Source organism: Elephas maximus, chromosome 9 (genome assembly GCF_024166365.1).
Source record: "Elephas maximus indicus isolate mEleMax1 chromosome 9, mEleMax1 primary haplotype, whole genome shotgun sequence".
Lineage (NCBI taxonomy): Eukaryota > Metazoa > Chordata > Mammalia > Proboscidea > Elephantidae > Elephas > Elephas maximus.
In genome coordinates, this window is record NC_064827.1 from 111,622,421 (window position 1) to 111,648,116 (window position 25,696).

The following is a 25,696-nucleotide window of genomic DNA, read 5'->3' on the forward strand; positions in this document are numbered from 1 at the left end:
CACATAAAGAAAACAAAAATCCTCACAACTGGACCAATGAACAAGATCATGAGAAACAGAGAAAAGATTGAAGTTGTCAAGGATTTCATTTTACTTGGATCCACAATCAACAGCTGTGGAAGCAGCAGTCAAGAAATCAAAAGACGCATTGTATTGGGCAAATCTGCTGCAAAGGACCTCTTCAAAGTGTTGAAGAGCGAAGATGTCACCCTGAAGGCTAAGGTGCGCCTGACCCAAGCCATGGTATTTTCAATCACATCATATGCATGTGATAGCTGGACGATAAATAAGGAAGACCGAAGAAAAGTTGACGCCTTTGAATTGTGGTGTTGGCAAAGACTGTTGAATATACCATGGACTGCCAAAAGAATGAACAAATCTGTCTTGGAAGAAGTGCAGCCAGAATGCTCCTTAGAGGCAAGGATGCCGAGACTATGTCTTACATACTTTGGACATGTTGTCAGGAGGGATCAGTCCCTGGAGAAGGACATCATGCTCGGCAGGGTACAGGGTCAGCGGAAAAGAAGAAGACCCTCAACGAGGTGAATTGACACAGTGGCTGCAACAATGAGCTCAAGCATAACAACGATTGTAAGGATGGCGCAGGACCGGGCAGTGTTTTTTTCTGTTGTGCATCAGGTCGCTATGAGTCGGAACCAACTCGACGGCACCTAACAACAACCTGATGACAGACATTTTGACTGTTTCCAGTTGGGGCTATTATGAATAAAAATGCTATGAAAATTTGTACACATGTTCTGTGGATATATGTTTTCATTTCTTTTGAGTAAATACCTGGGAGTGGAGCTGGTGGGTCACAGAGAAAACCGCCAAGTAGTTCTTCAGAGTAGTTGTGCAGTTTCTACTTCTATCAGCAACGCAGAAGAGTTCCAGTTTCTCCACATCCTCACCAATAGTTGGTATCATCAGTTGTTTTAATCTAGTCCTTCTAGTGGATGTGAGGAATCTCTGGGTGGTGCAAATGGTTAATATGCTTGGTTGCTAACCCAAAGGTTGGAGGTTCGAGTCCACCCAGAAGAACTTTGAAAGAAAGATCTGATGATCTACTTCAGAAAAATCAGCCATTGAAAACCCTGTGGAGCTCAGTTCTACTCTGACACACATGGGGTTGCCACAAGTTGGAATGGACTCCATAGCAAGTGGTAGTGAGTGTGAGCTGGTGTCCCTTGTGGTTTAAATAACTTTTTTTTGATGACTAATGATGCTGAGGAGCCTTTCATGTGCTTGTTAGCCATTTTTGTGTCTTCTTTTGTGCAATAGCAGTTCATGCCTTTTTTTTTCCTGCTTCTACCATTTTCATGTTTGTATACCTTTTAATGTTTTCAAAATTAATAGTACTTATTTTTAGAGCACTTTTGGGTTTCTAGAAAAATTGCACAGAAAGTACAGAGAGCTCCCATCTTCCCTCTCTGAAACAGGTTCACCTGTTAATATCTTGCATTTTCTGTTGTACGTTTGCTACAACTGGTGAACCAATGTTGATGTATTGTTGTTAACTCAAGTCCACAGTTTTCATTCGGGTTTACTATGTGTTGTAGCTCATGTCTTTTTTGTTATTTACTCATGGGAGCTCTCTGTGTTCTACATGTGAGTCCTTTGTCAAATATATGTCAGTGTGTGGCTTGACTTTTATTTTCTAAAATAAACCATCATTTTGGGTGAACAAACATGTTTCCACTTTATTATCTAGATTTTTTTTTTTGTATTTAGTGTTTCATTGGATTACAGAATATTTTATTTTAAAAACATAGTTTTAATTTGCAAGAACTCTTTCTTGATTGTTCCCTTTTAAAAAATAAAGTTGCTCTTATTTACGTGTATAAACTTCTTGACTCTCTAGGAGGATACGTATTAGATTTTTTCAGGGTTGCCTTTTGGTCCAAAAATTATTTGTTTTTCTGGGTGCAGGCATGCTGATGATTTCTCCTGGAGGTTTTTACTGCGCTGCTGACCGTCGGTTGTGCAGCCTCATGTATGAATGAAGGCCTGGTGCCGGGGAGGGTTTGTGTGTCAAGGGGCAGGGCAGCAGGGTGTGGTGGAAGGAAGAATGGTCTGATGAGTACCATAGCCATTTGGGATCTAATTCCTTCACAAGATGGTTCTCACCACAACCACAGACCTCTTTTCTTCTCTGTATCAGATTCTGTACTTGAAATTCTTTGAGGGGTCTGGGCTTGCATTTTTTCCAGCTCTGACTTCTCCATTCATCTTTACAAAGTCACAGTGTTCTCTCTTCCTGGAACTCCTCAGAGCTTTGCTGTTCCTGAGTTCGGTCGTGTTGACAGTTTCCCTCTAGTAGTATGCTTGTCACATTTTTGGTATTTTGATATTTTGGTGACTGGTGTGTGCCTGGTCAGCCTCTTGGACCAGTGGTCATGATGGGGGACAAGTACTCCAGGCGCAAAGGTGCTAGAGAAATGACCTTGGAGTATTTGACGAAAGGAAAGAAGGCTGGTGGCTGGGCCCTGGAGGTGAAATTTCAACTTGTGAGCTACAGTTGGAAACACACAGAGCGTTTGGGGTCGTGTGGACTCTTTGAGTTATATTCTGAGTGTTTGGTGTTGAGAATCCACTGGAGGATTTGAGGCAGGGAAGTACATGAGGCAGGGGGCCCAAGGTGGGAGGGGGGTAGTGCTTACACTGGAGGGGTGTAGTGGAGGAGAAGGAAAGCAAGGCTGGAACATGGATGGGGCCGAAGGCCGGGAAGGCCCTGCTGAGCAGGGTCTGCATATCGTTGTGGCTCCCTGGTTCAGTTCCACCTGGTGAACGGACAACCCCCTGGGTAGATTTGGGCACGTGATGAGCGCATTGTGTGGCCAGCACCTCGGAAGCCTGGGGCTCTGGTGTGAAACGGATGATGTGTTTGCTGTTTCCTGCTTTAAGAGTGAGGCCAGCTGAGTGGTTCTCTATGCTTAGCTTGCCTGTGCGATGGTTTGCTGCCTGTGTGCTCAGACGTGTGTCCAGGACACCAGCTGTGTCTGCTGGTGCTTCTTGCACCACCGGCCTGGCCACTGGCTCAGGGATATTAGGTTGCTGACTGTATTTTCCTTCTCTGTTCTAAGCACTGACTCTGGTACTTGTCAACATCCCCATCCTTAAAAACCTCATGCCCTTCTGACTTCTGGTTCTAGTGTGCCATGGACTTGAACACTTTGATTAGAATTGCGTGATCTTTAGAATTAAAGATGTTTATGATGCACTGTTGCTGTGATGCTGGAAACTATGCCACCTGTATTCAAATACCAACAGGGTTACCCTGGGTGGACAGGTCTCACTGGAGCAAGACAGAGTAGGAAGAAGGACCTGGCTGGCGGTCTACTTCTCGAAAAAATTGGCCAGCAAAAACCTTATGGATAGCAGTGGAACATTGTCTGATGTCGTGCTGGAAGATGTGCCCCTCAGGTTGGAAGATACTCAAAGTATGATTGGGGAAGAGCTGACTCCTCGAAATAGTCGACCTTAATGACATGGATGGAGTCAAGCTTTTGGGACCTTTGTTTACCAATGTGACTCAAAATGAGAAGAAACAGCCACAAACATCCATTAATAATCAGAATGTGGAATATATGAAGTATGAACCTAGGAAAACTGGAAGTCATCAAAAATGAAATGGAATGCATAAAGGTAAATACCCTAGGCATTAGTGAGCTGAAGTGGGCTGGTATTGGCCATTTTGAATCAGACAGTCATATGGTCTACTATGCCAAAAAACCAAACCAAACCCATTGCTGTCGAGTCAATTCCGACTATGCTGGGAATGACAAATTGAAGAGGAATGGTGCCACATTCATCATCAAAAAAAACATTTCAAGATCTATCCTGAAGTATAATGCTGTCGGTCATAGGATAATATTCATATGCCTACAAGGAAGACCTCCTAATATGACTATTATTCAAATTTATGCACCAGTCACTAAAGCCAAAGATGAGGAAATTGAAGATTTTTGCCAACTTCTGCAGTCTGAAATCAATCAAACATGTAGTCAGGATACATTGATAATTACTGGTGATTAGAATGCAGGAGTTGGAAACAAAAAGAAGGCTTGGTAGTTGGAAAATGTGGTCTTGGTGATAGAAACAGTGCATGATAGAATTTTACAAGACCAATGACTTATTCATTGCAAATACCTTTTTTCATCAACTTAAATGGCGACTGTACATGTGGACCTCACCTGATGGAAAACAGCGGAAACAAATCGACTGTATCTGTGGAAATGGACGGTGGAGAAGCTCAATATCATCAGTCAGAACAAGGCCAGGGACCGACTGCAGAAAAGACCATCAATTGCTCATATGCAAATTTAAGTTGAAGATGAAGAAAATTAAAAGTCCACAAGAACCAAAATACAACCTTGAGTATATCCCACCTTAATCTGGAGACCATCTGAAGAACAGATTTGATGTATTGAACACTAATGACTGAAGACCAGACGAGTTGTGGAGTAACATCTAGTATATCACACATGAAAAAAGCTAAGGGCCATTAGAAAGATGGGAAAGAAAAGACTAAAATGGATGTCAGAAGAGATTCCAAAACTTGCTCTTGAACATAGACTAGCTAAAGCTAATGGAAGAAATGAAATAAAAGAACTGAACAGAAGATTTAAAAGGACAGCTCAGGAAGACAAAGTGAAGTATTATAATGAAATGTGCAAAGTCCTGGAGTTAGAAAACCAAAAGGGAAGAACACGCTCAGCATTTCTCAAGCTGAAAGAACTGAAGAAGAAATTCAGCTGAGTTTTTTTCGGGCTTCCAGTTGCAATTTTGAAGGATTTTTTGGGCAAAATATTGAGCGACTCAGGAGGCCTCAAAAGAAGATAGGAGGAATACACAGAGCACTGTACCAAAAAGAATTGGTCAAGTTCAGCCATTTCAGGAGGTAACATATGATCAAGAATTGGTGGTATTGAAGGAAGAAGTCGAAGCTGCACTGACAAAAAAAAAAAAGCCAAACTCATTGCTATTGAGTTGATTCTGACTCATAGTTGACCCTATAGGACAGAGAACTGCTCCATACGGTTTCAAAGGAGCACATGGTAGATTTGAACTGCGACCTTTTGGTTAGTGGTCGTAGCTCTTAACCACTATGCCACCAGGGCATTGGCAAAAATCAGTGCTCCAGGAATTGACAGACCAATTGAGATGTTTCAGCTAACAGATACAACGCTGGAAGTGCTCATTTGTCTATGCCAGGAGATTTGGACGACAGCTACCTGGCCAACCGACCGGAAGGGATCTGTATTTAAGCCTATTCCAAAGAAGGCAATCCAACAGAATGCAGACATTATCGAACAATATCATTAATATCACACGCAAGTAAAATTTTGCTGAAGATAATTAAAAAATGATTGCAGCAGTACCCCGACAGGGAACTGCCAGAAATTCAGGCTGAATTCAGAAGAGGCCGTGAAACAAGCAGTGTCATTGCTGATGTCAGATGGATCTTGGCTGAAAGCAGAGAATACCAGAAAGATGTTTACCAGTGTTTTATTGACTATGCAAAGGCATTTGACCGTGTGGGTAATAAATTATGGGTAACATTGAGAGGAATAGGAATTCCAGAATATTTAATTGTGCTCGCGTGCACTGTACATAGGCCAAGAGACAGTCATTTGAACAGAACAAGGGGTTACTCCATGGTTTAAAATCAGGAAAGGCATTTGTCAGGGTTGTATTCTTTCACTATATTTATTCAATCTGTATGCTGAGCAAATAATCCAAGAAGCTGGGCTATATGAAGAAGAACATGGCATCAGGATTGGTGGAAGACTAATTAACAACCTGCGATATGCAGCTGACACAACCTTGCTTGCTCAAAGTGAAGAGGACTTGAAGCACTTACTGATGAAGATCAAAGACTGCAGCCTTCAGTGTGGATTATACCTCAACATAAAGAAAACAAAAATCCTCACAACTGGACTAATAACCAACATCATGATAAACAGAGAAAATATTGAAGTTTTCAAGGATTTCATTTTACTTGGATCTGCAATCAATGCCCATGGAAACAGCAGCCAAGAAATCAAACAACACATTGCATTGGGCAAACCTGCTGCAAAAGACCTCTTTAAAGTGTTGAAAAGCAATGATGTCACCTTGAGGATTAAGGTACACCTGCCCCAAGCCATGGTATTTTCAGTTGCCTCATATGCGTGTGAAAGTTGGACAGTGAATGAGAAGACCAAAGAAGAGTTGATGTCTTTAAATTATAGTGTTGGTGAAGAATGTTGAAGAATGGATTGCCAGAAGAACGAACAAGAATGGACAGACTTCGTCTCACATACTTTGGACATGTTATCAGGAGGGATCAGTCCCTGGAGAAGGACATCATGCTTGATAAAGTAAAAGGTCAATGAGAAAGAGGAAGGCCTCTGATGAGATGGATTGGCACAGTGGCTGCAATAATAGACTCAAATATAGCAACGATTGTGAGGATGGTGCAGGACTGGGCAGCGTTTTGTTCTGTTGTACATAGGGTCGGTATGAGTCAGAACTCTCTTGATGGTGCCTAGCAACAACAACAACAACAACAGAATGAACTGATGTTTCATTCTTTTAAAAAACACTCAGTAAATGATTTTTGTGGGAACAAAGTTCTCAGAGGTGTTTTTTTAAGATCATTTTTTCTTTTTTTTATTGTGCTTTAAGTGAAAGTTTACAAATCAAGTCAGTCTCTCATACAAAAACTTAAATTCAGCTTGCTATGTACTCCTAGCTGCTCTTTCCCTGATGAGGCAGCACACTCCTCTCCACCTTGTATTCCTCGTGTCCTTTCAACTGGCTCCTGTTCCCCTCTGCCTTCTCCTCTCGTCTCCAGATAGAAGCTGCCCACATAGTCCCATGTGTCTACTTAAGCCAAGAAGCTCACTCCTCACCAGTATCATTTTCTGTCTTAAAGTCCAGCCTGATCCCTGCCTGAAGAGTTGGCTTTGGGAATGGTTCCAGTCTTGGCTAACAGAAGGTCCAGGGACCATGACCTCTGGGGCCCTTTTAATCTCAGTGAGACCATTAAGTCAGACCTTTTTACAAGAATTCAAAGTCTGCATCCCACTTTTCTCCTGCTCCATCAGGGATTCTCTGTTGTGTTCCCTGTCAGGGTATTCATTGGTTGTAGCCAGGCACCATCTAGTTCTTCCAGTCTCAGGCTGATATAGTCTGTTTATGTGACCCTTTCTGTCTCTTGGGCTCATATTTACCTTGTGTCTTTGGTGGTCTTTATTCTCCTTTGCTCCAGGTGGGTTGAAACCAATTGATGCATCTTAAATGGTCGCTTGCTAGTGTTTAAGACCCCAGACGCCACTGACCAAGGTGGGATGCAGAATGTTTTCATGGAAAAAGTTACTAGTTGCCATGTAATTGGCTCCAACGTATAGACCTCGTGTACAATAGAACAAAATGCTGCCCAGTTCAGCCCTGTTCTCACAGTCATAGGTATACATGAGGCCATTGTCGTTGTCTCTTATCTTCCAGCTCTACTATGTTAAACAGTGTTTTGTTGTGATCCGTAGGGTTTTTATTGACAGAGTGCAAGTAGATCACTGGGCCTTCCTTGGTAGTCTTAGTCTAGAAGGTCAGCTGAAATCTTTCCATCATGGGTGACCTTGCTGGTATTTGAAATACTGGTGGCATAGGTGCTAGCATCATAGCAGCATGCAAGCCACCACAGTACGACTGACAGATGGGTGGAAGATAGAAAATGTACAGGGACCTGGAAGTCTGAGTTGGTGAGCCATTTTGCTTCCCAGGAATTCCTATTGCAGACGTCCTGGTGCTGTCTCCTGGATGGCGGAGGCTGGGCTCCAATGGCACCTTGCAGGGCTGAGTGCCCCAGATCCGCAGAGAAGCCACACAGCCCCTGTAGTGCATGGAGCAGCTTCTGCATGGGGCCGTGTTCAGGGTATCCGCGTTTGGAGCCTGCATTCTGCCGCATTCTGTTATGTGGCCTGCTGGATTTAGAACGTTCTTCTAAAACCTTTCTTTTGAAACTTGGTGGCAGAAAAGCTCAGTGTGCACTGTGCTTTGGGGACATGAGGCTACCTTTGAGGCCTCGGAACCGGGTCAGACTTCACAAGCTCCCTTCTGATGGCCTAGTTCTTTCCTTCCGCTGTGTACGGTAATCCCGAGAAAGTGACCTGTCACCAGCTATAAAGCACCAGCATGACCAGCCCTTCCCGTCTTACCCCCCACTCTGGAAAAGGCCTTTATGGGGGCTGCCCTGCACATTTGTACCTACTGTCTGTGTCTCTGTCCTCCCCCAGGACAGGAAACTTACCAAGCTGGAGCGGCAGCGGTTTAAGGAGGAGGCCGAGATGCTGAAAGGCCTGCAGCACCCCAACATTGTGCGATTCTACGACTTCTGGGAGTCCAGTGCTAAAGGAAAGCGGTGCATCGTGCTGGTGACTGAACTGATGACCTCAGGGACGCTGAAGACGTAAGTGTGCCACCTTGCTTGCCAAGCTTGCAGTGTGTCTCAGTGTGGGGCACTAGGGCTGTGTGAGTAGAGGGTGGTGGTACGGTCTGGATGATTCGCTGGGTCCACAGCCCTTCTCTAGAGTGTCCCTGTTTGCATGATAAGTTATAGGATCCTCTCAGCAATAGGAAGCCTCCACAATGAAAAGAAACACATCAAAGCAACCTTGGCAGTTGTCTCTTAGCTTTGGGCTTCTTCAGGCCCCATTCTTCAGAGACCACAGAGGAAATCTGTACCTTAGCTTGTTTCCCCTTTCCCCCGCATTCGATGTCCTGTTCCATGTGTTAGATTCTGTGTGGGACAGCAGTTGTGCAGATGACTGGAATCATTTACTTCCTTGAGAGCTTATATGCTTGTTGTGTCTGAGGCTTTGTTGCTACTGAGGTTCAGCTTCAGCCTGGGCCCTAGCGCACACACACCAATGGTGTGGGAAGTGGGCTGTTGTCAGGGCGGGACCATGGCAAAGTAGAGCCCACTGCCATGAGAACCTTCCCCTCTCCTTGTGGACTGGACTGAATGTGCAATCAGGCCCCATGGGGAAGGAGTCAGCATAGGGGTCCTGGTGGCCTGTCACTCTTTACTGAGGACCCTGGTCTGTGCTCTCTAGAGAGGGGAGCAGCCCACCTCTGGGTGGGCACAGTCCTGTCTGCAGAAATGCTCCAGCTCACAGGTGAACAAGTGGGAACCTGACACGGGGCTTCTCTCCCAGCCTTGCCCACCTCCTTCTCCAGGGACTGGAGACACAGCTGCCTGGGTGTGGGGGCTGGGCCTTGGACTTCAGGTCCTGTGTTGTCCCCCAGGCCTGGCCCCTCCAGGCTCTGAGGTGTTCCTGGAACCCCATCCTGTTGCAGCAGTATGCTGGGGACACCGACATCCTATCCTGATGACAGCAGTGTTGTGGCTGGGTGAGGTTGAGCAGTGCTCCCCTGTGGGAGGAAGTTAGTGCAGGGCCAGTGACTCTTCAGAGCCGGCCTGGCTGCCCGCTCTGGGCCTGGCTGACCAGCTTATGCCTTGGGTCTGGGCAGCACTGCTCGTTCCCTCTTGTGTGGTGGCATTCTCACACCGTCCCCACCTGCACACGGGTGGGGTGCTAACGGAAGGCCCAGCCTGACCACGTCAGTGGAGCCTGGCAGAGGACATGCTGCCCCGCTGCTTGGTGAGTGTGCTGTGCCTTCTTCTCAGGTACCTGAAACGGTTCAAGGTGATGAAGCCCAAAGTCCTCCGCAGCTGGTGCCGGCAGATCCTGAAAGGCCTGTTGTTTTTGCACACAAGAACGCCACCCATCATCCACCGAGATCTGAAATGTGACAATATTTTCATCACTGGGCCAACTGGGTCAGTGAAGATTGGCGACTTGGGCCTGGCCACCCTCAAAAGAACATCATTCGCCAAAAGCGTGATAGGTATGCCGGTTTGTCGCTTCTCTGAGGCCCGGGAGCCTGGGGTCTGGGCGGGGCTCAGGCAGGCCAGTGACTGGTTTGCTTGCCCCCTTTGGGCCTAGGGCAGGGGCCTGGTGGGAGGGGCTGGGATGGCCTCCGTTTGTTTCCGCTATCCCTGCCCCCATCCATCTGGCTGCCAAGCCTAGGGGATTATGCCCACCTGGGGGGCAGCTGTCTGCTGGAGGAAAAGATGACAGGTGCCGGCTCTCCCACCTGGCCTTTCACACTGCTGGGACTGACCTAAGCTATCTTTCTCACTGGGCCCCTGGCTGGTAGTCTAGGCAGGGAGGTGGGACATTGCAGAGGGATGGTCCAGTGTGGGTGGGAAGAGTGGAGGACACCCATGCCTGGGCACAGGGATGGCTTGTGGGATGATGCTGGTCTGGTCTTTGGAGGCTATGGAGGCCTGAGGAGGGGAGAACATGGGACATCTGGAGATCAAACATGACTAGACGAGGGGCAGAGTGAACGTGGCGGTGGGTGGGAAGGTGGGTGCAGATGGACGGCCAACAGGCATGCTGAGAGCTGACTTTGCATCTGTCTTTCTCATCTTTCACTAGTCTGCTCAGAGGCCACTTCTCTTGGAAACCTACCCCCTGCATCCTGGGCTTCCTTGGCCCTTGGCTGCTGTATGGGGGAGTGGTGTTTGTATCTTGTCCTTTGTGTGCCCAGCCCCAGGTAGGCGCAGTGTTCACCCACACCGGAGGGCTGCTGGACCTGGGAGAACATTTTGAAATGAGAACACTTGGAGGATATATGGGTTCAGACCAGTGGTGTCCCTAGTGGGAGGTGGGGGGTGGGTGCGGACTGCACCAGGTGACATTGTCAGAGGGGTGACACCAAAATGACAGTCTATAAAATTTTTGTCCCGTGATTTGACAGAAATTTATTATTTTTTATAAAAATATCCCTATAGTTAGTTACAACAACAAAAATGTTTTTCGTAAGCCCAGCTTACCTGTATCAATATATCTACAAGGCTAAAACTCAATAAAAAAAACTCAATACTATAGCATAATTGACTTTGGGAACCTTCTAATGTGCTCCAGTCAGAGCTGTTGTTGTTACCCAATTGCAGTGATGCTTTGAATCACATGGTTTCGTCTGCACAGGCTATAAGCACATGCTGTTGTTTTTGTAGTTGTTGATTTTGTCAAATTTTCTAGTGTTTCAACTACCCTATCGTGGTAATTAGCATAGGGGGTGACACCAACCCTAGTGACACACTGGTTCAGACTTGTGGAACACGGTATCGGGGTCAGGCAGCACCAGATTGTGCTGGCAGCTGCATCAGAAGAGCCCTGTGTGAGCGAGTCTCTGGTAGGAGAACTGGGGAGCACCAGCAGGCCAGGACGAGGCTGACATCAGGGCTCTGTGCCTTACTGGCTTGTGGCACACTTTGGGGCATTGCTTGGCCTGTTTGCAGGAAATAAAGCCGTTGGTGGGGTCTGAAAACTATGCTTTGGTTGGCAGTGTGTTCAGAGTGTTCAGTTTGTGGAAGGGTGTTCGCCCGGGCTACCCCTTGATAGGGCCTCAGGTAGCTTTGGGGGATGGAAGTGACAGGGCAGGGACTCTGGAATCTCGGGGCCTGCTAAAGCACCACACCACTGGCAGCCCTCAGTTTCTCTGTTTGTGAGATGGGAAGCTGGGAGGTTGGGCAGGTGATGGGCACTCTGTCCTGGAGAGGCCGAGAGCAATACTCAACTGGGGGGCCGCGCACCCTAGGGCTCTGCATCCTTGTTGGTTGCAGGGCAGCTTTTGCAAATTTGGCCCCAGAAAGTGTTAGGGGTCTCAGACACTGGGTTAGTTGGGTGGCAGGAGGGCAACTTGGAAACCACCTGTCTCAGGACAGAGCATACTGGCAAAAAGCTACTGAGGTGCCCAGCAGAGGGGGACCTCTGGGCTTTCTCTGACCACAGGCTCTGTTCCCTTGAAATGAGGCTCAGAGTTGCAGGGCCAGGTGGGTGCTGTGAGTGTGTTGAGATGGAGCCTGACTGTGCTCAGTGAGCATGAGGTCCAGCCCTGCGGGGTATCCCTGGGTGAAGTACCAGTGAGAGAGGCTGGGAGCAGGGAGCCCACATCCTCAGCTATCTGGTCCTCATGGGAATGTGCATGGATCATCTGGGGTGCTAGGCAGTGAGCAGACAAATAGCTATGAGTGGGAGGCCTAGAGGGAGGGGGGACCTACCCAGGCCTGCCAATGGGGTGACTCCCACCAGGCCTGCCACTGGGGGGACTCCCACCCAGGCCTGCCAGTGGGGGGACTCCCACCCAGGCCTGCCAGTAGGGGGACTCCCAACCAGGTCTGCCAGTGGGGGGACTCCCACCCAGGCCTGCCAGTGGGGGGACTCCCAACCAGGCCTGCCAGTGGGGTGACTCTCACCCAGGCCTACCAATGAGGGGACTCCCACCCAGGCCTGCTAATGAGGGGACTCCCACCCAGGCCTGCTAATGGCATTGGCCCAGTTGCCCAGATTGGTGCTTGCCCTGGTGGTAAAATGGGCTGAGTCCTCCTGGGGTCTGCATTCCCCGTGGACATGCCAGCCTAGAGTGGCTGTCTCTCCTCTCCCCTGCCCTGCCCTTCAGGAGCAGGAGCCTCCCTCTGTGCCTCCGTTGTGGGGTGGGAGGGGGCAGTGGATACGTGAGCTCATTTCTGGCCCAGTGTCCAAGCTTTTTCTCTGGCACTTTAGCTGTGACCCACTTGGCAATGCTTCATCAGCAGTGGCTCTCAGTGTGTGCCCAGGGCTCAGGAAAACTCTGAAAAAGCCTCTGCTGGGTTTTGTGCTGCCCTGAAAGCAGTGTAGGGGCCCTCGAGGCTCTGGCCAAGGGCGGTCATCCCTGGGGCCTCCAGTGGGAGGAGGAGTCTGCAGATAGAGCAAGATGTGTTGGTGAGCATGCAGGCATAGTCCGCCTCGGTGCCACGGCCCCAGCTCTGGGGACGTGCCGTGATGCCATGAGCTCACAGAACTCTACCTCAGATGTCACTTATCCAGAAAAGCCCCTGTCTGCATGATGGAGGCAGGACGGGGGAGGCGGCACGCACACGATGGCTGAGAGGCTGGCCTTGGCCCTTGGCAACTCAGACCAGGCACTGTGATGTCTTAGTTTTTACAGGCAGACATGCCTGTAAGGTCTATGGACACCCTCCTGGGGACCTACGGGGCAGGACACGGGGGCAAGAGGTGCCTGCTGGCCCTGAAGCCCGGTGGCTTATAGATGACAGCACAGCCCACGGAATGAGGACAGCAGATGGGACCCATAGCTACTGACAAACAGTGACATGCCACATTTGAGGGCTGCTGGGTGGGCAATGAGCACATAGATCTGTACATAATGGACACACATATACAGCGTGCACATACATGCACAGAGACACACAGTGTGCACACATACACACGTGCGTGCACATACATGTACAGAGACACATACACAGTGCACTAATACATATGCATGCATACCTACATACATGCACACAGACATACATGCATTCACACACATGCACAGAGTACACAAATACATACACGTGTGTATACACATGCATTCATACACACGCACACGTACACAGACAGGCATACACAGAGACACAAAAGTATGCACACATACATGCACACAGACACATGTACACAATGCACAAACACATACACACATACACGTGTATGTACACACACACATGCATTCACACACAGACACATGCACCACACACGTACATACACACATAATTTTCAAAATTCATATTTAAATGGCTACAGTTTCAGAAAAAGATTGGAGTGCGCCTGTGTTCCTGAGGGCACGTGCCCAGTGGCATTACTGGGAGCTCCTCAGCCCTGGACTTGGAGTCTTCCTTTGGCTGAGCTGGGTCCCCATCCCCGCAGGCCCTGTGCCCATTGAGCAAGGCCAGGCTCTCTGGAATGGTACAGAGCAGGCTTTTCTGCCCTCCCAGCTTCCCGAGGGTCTCAGAGAGACTGTGCCTGGGACTATCTGCTGCTTGGTAGCTGGTCTGGCAGCTTTGCGTCAAAGGGCCTCCTGTCTAGGCCTCAGTGCTGCGTGGGCAGCGGGGACGAGTGTGGTCCCTCGGCCACTCCTGCAGCCCCTTCTGGCTCCTCGGCCCTGGGTGTCCTGCCCCAGCTGCTCTTGGGGGTGAGGGCGGAGGCCATTCTTTCTCCCCTGCCCTTCATGGGGCAGACACCTGCCCAGAAAGTGTTGGGGTGGATGCACTGCCGTGACCCAGCCCCCAGCCTCTGTGCGTGTATGTGGACCTCGACTCGAGCGGCCTCCACTCGAGCCCATCTCGCCCACACTCCCTTGTCACTGAGCAGCCCCGCCCTTGCTGTCCCTGCGGTATGTGGACCTCGACTCGAGCGGCCTCCACTCGAGCCCACCTCGCCCACACTCCCTTGTCACTGAGCAGCCCCGCCCTTGCTGTCCCTGCGGTATGTGGACCTCGACTCGAGCGGCCTCCACTCGAGCCCACCTCGCCCACACTCCCTTGTCACTGAGCAGCCCCACCCTTGCTGTCCCTGCGGTATGTGGACCTCGACTCGAGCGGCCTCCACTCGAGCCCACCTCGCCCACACTCCCTTGTCACTGAGCAGCCCCGCCCTTGCTGTCCCTGCGGTATGTGGACCTCGACTCGAGCGGCCTCCACTCGAGCCCACCTCGCCCACACTCCCTTGTCACTGAGCAGCCCCGCCCTTGCTGTCCCTGCGGTATGTGGACCTCAGCTCGAGCGGCCTCCACTCGAGCCCACCTCGCCCACACTCCCTTGTCACTGAGCAGCCCCGCCCTTGCTGTCCCTGCGGTATGTGGACCTCGACTCGAGCGGCCTCCACTCGAGCTCACCTCGCCCACACTCCCTTGTCACTGAGCAGCCCCGCCCTTGCTGTCCCTGCCGACAGCAGTGTGAGCCGTCCTTGCCGTGTTGGTTGCTGCTGTGGCTCCTTGTCCTGCTTCACTGTAACTGGCCCAGGGCAGGCTCAGGAGGGGTGGGCCCCGTGAGAGAGCTGTCACTTGTCACCTGCTGGGCAGACTCTGAGGATCCCTGGTGGTACAGTGGTTAAAGTGCTCAGCTGCTAACCAAAAGGTGGACGGATCGAACCCTGCAGCCACTCTGCGGGAGAAAGATGTGGCAGTCTGCTTCCGTAAAGATTTGCAGCCTTGGAAGTCCTATGGGGTGGCTCTACTCTGTCCTGTAAGGTCACTATGGGTTGGAATCGACTCAATGGCAGTAGGTTTGGGTTTGGGGCAGGTTCTGAGCCACGCCCTGTGGGGCTAATGTAGGCCACACCTGGGGGCGTGGCGTCTTTGCATCAGGCTCAAGCCTGGCAGCATATTCCCTGTTTTGTGACCAGCTTAGAGGTGGAAAGAAACTTAAAAATATATATATATCAACTTAAAAATTACCAGTGCAAAAACTTGCAACGCAATCACGTGGTTTGAAAGCCCAAAAGGATGGAAAATGCCAAGCGAGAGGGCTGTCTCCCGTCCCCTCCGCTCAGTTCCCATAATTTCTGATGTATTCTTCCAGAATTCTTTATGCTTATAAGCAAATCTAAGTATAGATTTTTGTGTTCTCCATTTTTTACCCAAGATGTTAGCTTTTTTTGTTAAATATGTAATACATGGTGAACTGGAAATTGTGGGCAAATGAAAACCAATAATGAAAATCCCCTGTGACCTGTTCGATCCCAGAGATAACCACTGTTAATGTTTCCATGTACATTCTGATCCCCCATGTGCTTTTTTAATGCAATAATTAGTTTGTGATATTTTGTATCTGCTTTAAAAAGAAAAAACATTAAAAAAAAATTTCCAGTCAACAAGTGTACAGAAGCTAAAAACAGACCTATAAAAATTTATTGTCTCTTTTCTTTGCATTCAGCACAACAGATGCTCTGTGTGGACCTATTTCAATAAAAAGCTTTTATGATTATAAAAACAAAAGCTTATTATAGGAAATTTTTATTTAAAAAATCACCAATGAATGTAACTAAAGGTCCCACCTCCCAAACAGACTCATTTTTCCCTGTTTACATTGTCTTATACGGGCAGGGTCTATGCCGTATACAATCTCATGTATTATTTTACACAGCCTGCCCTAAGTTTCCATGGCATTAGGAATTCAGTCACCATCATTTCAAGTCTGCACACACAGGCTGTTTACCAGCTCTCTGATGCCTGGAGGGTAGAGGCACCCCACCGCCTCCCTTGCCACCTGCAGGCCGTGTCCGTGGTAACAGTGGGATGCTCTGTCCTGGGGATGTCCCACAGCGTTTGAAGGTGTTCCACACTTAGGGGACACTTGGGGCCTTTTTGTTTGTAGCTCTGTGATGACCGCCGAGCGTCTGTCTGTCCGGGGTTATGCGGGTGCTGCTTGATGCTGGGCCTGTTGTTGAGGACAGCATGTGGGAAGAGAGGGAGAGAGTGCCAGGGGTCTACCCCTTGAAGAGAGGCGTGTCCCTGCTTCTGGGTCAGAACTGTCCCTTGGGAAGTGGTAGTCTCCCAGCACTATTGGGAGGAATGGTGCTACGAACTCATCCCTAAGTCTTCGTTCAGCCCTGGAACCATGGGTTCCAGGAGAAATTTCAGGCGCCATCGGCCTGTGGAGCATTTCTGCTTGAACCCTGAATTCTGGGACACATCCAATGGTGTGGACCGTAGGACAGGCTCACTGACACTCCTGGCCAGCCCCAGGTGGCCACTGACTCAAGGCTGAGCTGCCCTGGGAGCTGGGAAGCTTAGTAGGCCACATGAAGGGGCGAGGAAGGGTGTTGGGCCCTGGGGCACTGGCTCACTGGTGTTCATGGGCCTGGCAGTGGCTGACGACTGTGTCTCTTGCTCCTGGGCACAGGTACTCCCGAGTTCATGGCACCCGAGATGTACGAGGAGCACTACGATGAGTCTGTGGATGTCTACGCCTTCGGGATGTGCATGCTAGAGATGGCCACCTCGGAGTACCCCTACTCGGAGTGCCAGAATGCCGCCCAGATCTACAGAAAGGTCACCTGTGTGAGTCTACCTCAGCCACCTTGCTAATACGACACGCGCTGAGGTGGGCTCTGTATATTCCTTTTTAAAATCCGCACAGAGGCCACCATCCAGGGAGGAAACAAAGCCACTTTACAGATGGACAAACTGAGGCTCAGCAAGCATGAGTTGCTCGAGGCCGCAGAGCTAGGAGGAAAACAACGTGGTGGTAATAGTGATGATGATAGTCTTGAGTGGTTGCTGCGTGCTTTGGACTTCACCACAACCCTGAGCACTCTCAGTAGCCTCTCCACTGCATGGTGAGGAAACTGAGGCTCAGAGAGATTATCACCCTCATGGGGCACCCAGCTAGCAGGCACCCAGCCTGCCTGTTCCCAGGGCGCCTCCTCTGAGCTGCCGCAGAGCTTCCTTTTCCCCATCTTCTTTATTTTGAAAACACAGTCTGTTTTCCTTTTCAGCGAAGTGCCAGTACTAGGCCAAGGGCAATCTAGGCCGCAGTCAGTACTGGGCAGGCAGTCCTGGGAATGCCAGCCCCTGTTTTGCTGTCGTGGCTTTTGCTTTAATTGAATGGCTTCAGCCGGGCAAACTAATCAGGCACCAGGCTTCTGTAGTTCTGGGAAGCTCCTCCCTGCACCCTGCACCTCAGTGGGGTGCCAGCCGGAGCATGGGGCGCCAGTACCGGGGCTGTGGCAGCCCACCTGGTGGGATGCCTGAACACAGGTAGGGCACATGCTACTTCCGGTCACCCGTGCTCACCTGGGCTGCTGCTGTTTCCATAGACGCTCTCAGGCACCCGTGCACAAGGGGTTTGGTTCTTGGTGACCTGGGAGCAACTTGGCCCTCATCCCGTGCCCTCCCCTCAGTGCTCCTTGCAGGTCATAGCTCATTTCTCTCCTCGGCTGCTAATTCTGTGTTATGGGCCATTTGTTCATTTGTTTGTCCGTTGTGAGCCCCCACTGCATGCCAGGCGGTGCATTTGGTGCTGAGGGTTTAGGGAGGGAAGACAGTGTCCTAGACTTGTGGCACCATAGACGTGAGTCAGGAACCCCACCGCAAACATCGAGTCCCCTGGTAAGTGCTGGCAGAGCGGTCCTTGCAGGAGGCACAGGCAGTTGGCAGTGGAAGAAAGGGGGGATTCGAGAGAGATTTAGGGGTTCATTTTCCAGAACTTAGAGGGGTCTTGGGGTGAGGGTGCAGCAGGAGAGGAAGCCCTGGACAACCCCTGAGTTTCTGGCTTGCAGAAGTGGATGACTAATGGCACTGTCCACTGAGTTTCTATGTGGGCCCATGTCTGTTCAGGGCTAAGCAAGGGCTCAACTGTACCCTGCCTTCCCTGAGGAAGCAAACAAGAAGGGGGTGTTCCCTTATCCTTGGCAGCAGTACCTGAGGTCTGGGCTACGCGCCTGCTGCTTTGGCACCTCCTCCTCCCTCCGCCTCCCCCTGCAGGAAGGTCTTACCTATCCACCATCCACCTGCTCTTTCTGAGACCCCCAGGATCTCTCCTCTGGGGCCCCACTGCCCTCAGCACTCAGCCTCCCAGGACTCAGGGTCTGAGCATGCAGACAGGAGCCCATTAAAGAGCACCGTGGTCTCCATCACCTGTGGACTCTTCACCTACTCCGGGGACCTCAGCCTTTCAGAAGTTTACATAAAAAAAAAATGTACACATGCATACATATGTACATACACATACATATGTACACATATACACATATATGTATATACATACATGTATACAATACACATATACATGTATACACACACACACACATCCAGGGAGGGTGAACGTGGACAGCAGACTCGTGCCTGCCGTTTCAAGCAGGAGCTGCTCACATACCCTCTTCACTTTGCTTTTTTTAGCCAAATTTGTGTGACTGAATGTGGGTGAGGTTGGTGTGATGAGCTGTACCATCAGTTGTGTGAACCGTGGGGTTGATAGCCTTGAAGCGGGGAGGCCCTGCCCCAGGCTGACCACCCCCCTGCTGGTCCCCAGCGCTGGGCTGCCCCTGGCCTGAGCCTCGGTCTTTCCCCGAGCTCCTATGGCAGTTAGATTTGCAGATGAAGGACAAGCTCAAGGAAATCTGGTTGTTATTTCTGTACATCCCATGACTATTCTGTGAGGAAGATGCTTCCATCTGTGAGCAGGAAGGAGGCACTGGAGCAGCAGGACTCCAGGAGGACAGGTGTAGGGACAGTGCCCTGTCTGACCCCATGCAGAGGGCTGGGCTCAGGGGGTCAGGAGGGCTAGACTGCCTGGGCATGAGTGTGTGGAGGCTCACGCTCTCCCTATCTCTGGCGCTCTCTCTCTCTTTTTTGTTGGGAAAATGTATCCTTCATGTTTTCAAGATTAAAAAAAAACCCAAGACAAAGCTTTCTAAGGCCAGGTCTTGCTGAAGGAGGGAAGGATGTTACGGTTGATGCCCACAGTGTGTTTACCGTTTTTCAAGTTAGTTGTTCCCTTCCCTCCCCACAAAATAAGGAAACCCCAGGGGACTGCTGAATACCTGCTTCTACTGGAATCTCACACCAGGCAGCTGGGTGTACCCCCAACTCCCTCCATGTCCTGCCTAGTGGGCCAAGGAGAGGCCATACTTCCCTTAGGCACAGCAGCCCCCAGCAATCAACTGCCTGCCCTCTGGGGGCCTGGTTACCTGGAGGATTCCACAGAACGGTACAATCAGGGACCCTCCCATCACCACACTTGCTGCAGTGTAGGCCCAGAGGCCCTGGTGGCCTAGAGAAGGGGCATGGGGCTAGACCCAGGGCTTTGGTAGAAGGGCCTGCCCCTCCCACAGTTCTGGGCTCTCCTCCCCTCCCTGCACATAGGACCCTCCACAGCCCTGAGTGCTCCTACCTCCCTCCCTGCACACAGGACCCTCCACAGACCTGAGTGCTCCTCCGTCCCTGCACACAGGACCCTCCGCAGACCTGGGTGCTCCTCCCTCCCTGCACACAGGACCCTCCACAGCCCTGGGTGCTCCTCCCTCCCTACACACAGGACCCTCCCCAGCCCTGAGTGCTCCTCCCTCCCTACACACAGGAGCCTCCACAGCCCTGGGTGCTCCTCCCTCCCTACACACAGGACCCTCCCCAGCCCTGAGTGCTCCTCCCTCCCTACACACAGGAGCCTCCACAGCCCTGGGTGCTCCTCCCTCCCTGCACACAGGAGCCTCCACAGCCCTGGGTGCTCCTCCCTCCCTGCACACAGGACCCTCCACAGCCCTGGGTACTCCTCCCTCCCTACACAGGACCCTCCACAGCCCTGGGTACTCCTCCCTCCCTACACAGGACCCTCCACAGCCCTGGGTGCTCCTCCCTCCCTACACAGGACCCTCCAGTCCTGAATGCTCCTCCCTTCCTACACAGGACCCTCCACAGCCCCAGGTACTCCTCCCTCCCTATACACAGGACCCTCAACAGCCCTGGGTGCTCCTCCCCTCTGTGGTCATGGGACCCTGCCCCCCATGGCTCTGGGGAGCTCCTCTCTCTACTCAGGTAGGACCCTTCCATGGCCCTGGATGCTCTTCCCCTTTGTGGGAATGGGATCCTTTTCCACGACCCCAAGGAGCTCCTTTCTCCACACAGGTTGGATCCCTACCGTGGGGTGCTACTCCCCTACAGTGCGCCTGAGGCTCTTGCTGGTAGGCCCTGTGGATAAGGAGCTGACCCCTGCCCCATGGTAACCTTGGAGGTAGCTGGTTGGTGCTGATGTCTCCAAGTCCGAGACATACCAGGCTCTGGATCTGCTGTGTCTGAGAGAGGCTGAATGGACATGCCTGAGTCGGCGATTGCTTACTGACGGCCGTGCTCCTGGTTGTGGTCAGGTCATTTCTCATATGTTCCCACAGGGAGCCTCACCCCCAACGGGGCTGGGCTTCAGGGGCTTCGTTGTCTTGCCCATTGCCCTCCTGGACCAGTGAGCATACCCACAGGGGAGCCTTTCTTGCAAGGTTACAGGGGCCCTGGGCTGAGAAGGCCTTGGGGTGGACCTCCACTGGGAGCTGATGGCACCGAGAGAGTGAGGAAGAGACACTGTAGGGCGAGCCAGAGAACACTGACGTTTCCCTGCTGCCCCCATGATGTCCCTGGACTCAGGTTGTGGCTGATGACAGCCTGTGACTTTGGGCTGGTGGCTGTGTCTCCTCTTCCTCCTTCTCCTGAACTGATTGCATGACCAAGGGCAGCAGCAAACAGTGAGTGCCTACTGTGTACTGGGCCTGTGCTGAGGTCCCGTATGCAGTACAGGTAGAAACTCATTTATTCTTCACTAGCCTGAGGCACTTTTTTTTTCTCCCTTTACAGATGGGGAAACTGATCCCCACAGAAGTAGAGTAGCTTGATGAAGGTCTTAAGGCTAGTAAGTGGCAGTGCTGGGACTGGAACAGTGTTTTGTTCCTGAGCCCAAACTATACTTTTCCCAAGTTGTTTAATGTTCCTGAGCTCACCTGAGAAGGTAGGGTAATAAATGCACACTCTCCTGTAAGGTACCTGTGAGGTCTATAGGAGACCCAGGATCAGGTGCCCAGGCCAGTGTTCATGGTGAGGATTGGGGCCGGGTGGAGGATGCCAGGGTGGGCAAGACCCCTCCAGTGGGACGTCCTCCACATGGGTGTTGCTGGTCTGGTGAAGCGAGCCCTCTGCAGTGTCAGCGGGGTCTCTGCTGTGATGTCAGCCGTCATTTCTCATCTTCCAGGCCTTACTTACAGCAGTCCCTAGGTAGAGATTCAAACCCGAAACGGAATCCCCACAGAACAAGCCTGTTGCGTGTGTCCCTCTCTTTGATGGGTGTTAGCGTCTGGTGGGCAGGACAGAGGCAGGTGGTTGGGATCCTCACCATTGCCCCACTGTGTGGCTTTGGCCAGTCCCTGGGTATCTCTGAGCCTCATTTTCCTCCTCTGCAAAGCTGTAGGAGCTGTGTATCTATATTTTGGACTCAGAGATCCCCATGACAGGTCCATCGTGGGCACCTCTCCCTACTGCTGCATTTGGCTTGACGTGGACATTGCTGGCCCAACTCAGGAGCAGGCTCTGCAGCCGAGTTCTGATCCACCCCTTCCCAGAAATGAATGCTATATTTGAGGTGTTAAACCCAGTATCAAATTCTGCAGCTGAGGTTGAGGCTTGTGCTCTGTGTTGTTGCCTAAGTGACATTTGTCATACGAGGTGAGGGACTTGACTTTGATGGTGACCCCAGGGAGCCAGTGCAGAATGTGACTGCCTAATGCTTTAACAATGGTATGAGTAAACTGCGAGGTATTTTCCAGAGAAATTTATTTCTTCAAGGAAAACTCAATAATAGGAAAACCAGGCTATTAGCTTGAAGCAGTGGACGAGGAGGGTTTACAGGGGGCTTTGCAGAGTGGTTTCACACACTCATTCCAGGAAAGCATTATCTTGCCTAGGGTGTGTTGGGAGCCCTGGTGGCACAGTGGTTAAGAGCTACAGCTACTAACCAAAAGGTCGGCAGTTCGAATCCATCAGCCACTTCTTTGAAACCCTGTGGGGCAGTGCTACTCTGTCCTGTGGGGTCACTATGAGTTGGAATTGACTCAGTGGCAATGGGTTTGGGTTTTTTGGCATAGGATGTGTTGGGCTTGGATCTGTGGGTGTATAGTTTTCATCAAAGTTTGAAAGCCTTTGGCCATTATTATTTCAAATAATTTTTCTATTCTATACTGCCGCATCCTCTTAGGATTTCAGTTATATATATTGTATGTATATATGACCGCTTGATATTATCCCAGAGAGTGAGATTAACTGAACAGAGCCTCATGTCCTTTTCTCTCTGTGCTTCATTTCAGATAGATTCTATTACTGTGCCTTCAAGTTCATTCATGTTTTCTGTCACTTAGGCAACAACACGAAGCATAAGCCTCATGTTTTCTCCTGAAATGTCTTATTTCCTGTTAATCTGTTCCAGTGGATGTTTCATTTCAGATATTGTATATATCATCTCTAGGTTGTTTGGTTCCTTTATATCTACCATTCTGTTCCTCATTAAGTTCATTTTCCTTTAAACACTTTACCCAGCTATAATAACTTTTAAAATCCTTTTCCGTAAGTTCCAGTGTCTCTCTCATTTCTGGGTCTCTTTCTCTTGATGAATTTTTCTGCTAGGTTATGGATCACATTTTCCTACTTCTTGGCATATCTAGTAATCACCCCATGTGAGCTCTGGGAATTGTTCTGCCTACCACTCCCCAGTCATTCTCTGCCCAGCCTTGTGGAATTTACTCTGCCCATGTGGCCTTGTGCTCAGCAAAGACTCGTGGGGATCCACATGCAAATGTCTGGGGCTCTTTCTCTGCATAGCTCCCTCCTTTCTGGGACTCTGCCTCCTCAGACTCCTCAGTATCCCAAAACTCTGAGCTGCATCCCTTCAACTCAGGGATTCCCTCCCTGCCCACAGCCTGGAACCTGTCTTCATGCAGTAAACTGGAACAGTGGGAGGGTCTGCTTCCTTTGTGTCCTTTCTCTGACATCATCACCTTGTACTTCCTGCTGCTAAATGCCTGACATCATTGTTTTATGTGTTTTGTCCAGTTTTCTAGTAGGTTATGAGTTAAGTCCAGTTGTTCCACCATGGGTGGGGAGTGGATGTTACCTGCACTGGGCGGCGGGGGCGGGGATGCCTTGGATCACCCAATCCTGGGTGTCATGCTAGGTCACATAATTCCCCTCATCTTGTTTCAGGGTATCAAGCCAGCCAGCTTTGAGAAAGTGCATGATCCTGAGATCAAGGAGATTATTGGGGAGTGTATCTGTAAAAACAAAGAGGAAAGGTGAGTCCCAGGGTTGGGTTCTGTGATATTTCTCCAGGTGAATTATCTCAACTGGTATTTGGAGCTGTACTGAAGACCAGAAAAAGAGAACTTCAAAAGAGGGCAAGACCAGCTTCAGCACGCAGTGTCTCGGCAGGTAGACGGGCTGCCGTGAGGATTGGCCTTGGGTGCACACCAGCAAGCCCTGGGCCAGCACCTTGGTTTCAGAGAGCCCTCACCCCACTTCCTCACCTTCCTGGTGCATGCTGTCCTGAGCTCCCCACCCCTCTGCCTCTTCTCTCCTTGGCAGGCCCCTCCTCCCCTGCCTAGCCTTGGCTGGCTGAGCTCCTGGGTCTCTGCCCTCTTCTGTATTTTCTCTGTATTGTCCCCTGTGGGCTTATCCTTGTCCATGGCCTTAGATGATGTAATGGCCCCATGTCAGGTGCTCCCAGGTTCATCTTCAGTCCTGACCTGTCTTCTGAACTCCAGCCTATATATTTTACATACCCATTTGACCCATGTCGGAAGTAGCATGCCCAGTTGGTGCCCGTGAGCTAGCCAGTAGAACCTGTTCCCCCACCTCAGGTCAGGGCACCTCCTTCCCCACTGTCAGCCAGAGAGCTGGGTTGCTTCTGCAGCCTGCCGCCCACTCTCTGCCCTCCTTTCCCCTCCTGCTTTTTCTTTCCCCATCAGCCTCCTTCTACCCCTGTACTCCTCTAGGCCTACTCCTGCTCTGCCTGCCTCTCCCCATGCCTCCTCCTCTACTTCTTCCACACCTCTCCTCACCCCTTCCTGCCCTCCCCACGCCTCCTCCTCTACTCCTTCCACACCTCTCCTCACCCCTCCCCTGCCTTCCCCGTGCCTCCTCCTCTACTCCTTCCACACCTCTCCTCACCCCTCCCTGCCCTCCCATTCCTCCTCCTCTACTCCTTCCACACCTCTCCTCACCTCTCCCCTGCCTTCCCCACACCTCCTCCTCTACTCTTTCCACACCTCTCCTCATCCCCCCTGCCCTTCCCATGCCTCCTTGCCCTTTTTTCTCTCCCTCCTCCCCCCCTCGCCCCTGACATCACCGTCTGCTTTCACTCTCCCCCAGCATTGTCCCCTGTCTGTTCCCATGGCTACCATCATAGTCTCAGCAGTGACTCTGCCCTGACCTCTATGTCTTCTCTCCTGCCCCTGAAGGTTATCACATTTTAATCTTTGAAAAAAAAACTAGAAGATTGTGAAATATAACTCACATCAGGAAAGTTCAGAAACAGCAGTGCAGAGGCAAACCCTGTGAAACCACCACCTGATCAAGAAAAACATTGTCAGCCCCTAGTTCCCTGTGAGGGCCGTACTACCTCTCCCTCCTCCACCAAAGCCAGTGCTCTCTTCTCCTTGGAAAACAGCACTGAAGGCGCTTGTCATCTGTGCTGGAAATCATTCTCCCATGGTCCTCTCCTGGGCACATACCCACAGAACCGTGTGCACGTGGCCCTAAGTTCATCAGCAGGGGTGCCCTGTGAGGCAGCACTGCTCAACGTGAAAGGGATGAAGTGGGGACACCACCAGCCTGGTGACTCTCACAGATGTGATCAGTGGGAGAAGCCAGACACCAAATGGCGCCTGCTGTATGAGTCCACATATATGTAACTCTAGAAAAGGGAAGGCAAAGCTAGTGTTTAGGGACGGGTGTTGCAACAGCAAGACGATAGAAAAGAGCAGGAAGTGGTTGCCGTAGCATGTTCCTTCTCCACGCAGCAGCCTGACCCCTAGGTGGTTCCCTGCTCAGAGCCCTTCAGGTGGACCTCTGGTCCTGTGGGTTCTCAGCCTTGCTTACCTCTGAACCCACCTGCTCCCTCACTCACCGCCCTGGGACCCTGGCTGGAAGAGCCCCACCTGTCTGCCTCACCAGCCGCTCCTCTGAAGGAGGGCTCCCTCAGTGTGTCACGGCTCCTGTGGAGCAGGGGCCACCCCAAGCTTTCTCCCTGTCCCTTCTGGCCGTGCGGCGGTGAGCCCAGGAGGCAGGGTGTTGT

The 25,696-nt window shown here is 50.8% G+C and overlaps 1 protein-coding gene across 6 annotated transcripts in view; it reads left to right on the forward strand.

The window, feature by feature from the left end:
- The window catches only part of WNK2 (WNK lysine deficient protein kinase 2), a 189,601-nt gene that overhangs the window by 82,195 nt on the left and 81,710 nt on the right, over positions 1-25,696 (forward strand). For all 6 annotated transcript variants that reach the window (XR_007518624.1, XM_049895554.1, XM_049895551.1 and 3 more), the window contains 4 exons: positions 8,280-8,452; positions 9,674-9,894; positions 16,778-16,935; positions 23,608-23,696. Coding sequence is in view for 5 of the 6 variants with exons in the window: in XM_049895554.1 (XP_049751511.1) it covers positions 8,280-8,452; positions 9,674-9,894; positions 16,778-16,935; positions 23,608-23,696 (641 nt within the window). In the remaining variant the exon portion in view is untranslated. The remainder of the gene's footprint in view (positions 1-8,279; positions 8,453-9,673; positions 9,895-16,777; positions 16,936-23,607; positions 23,697-25,696) is intronic.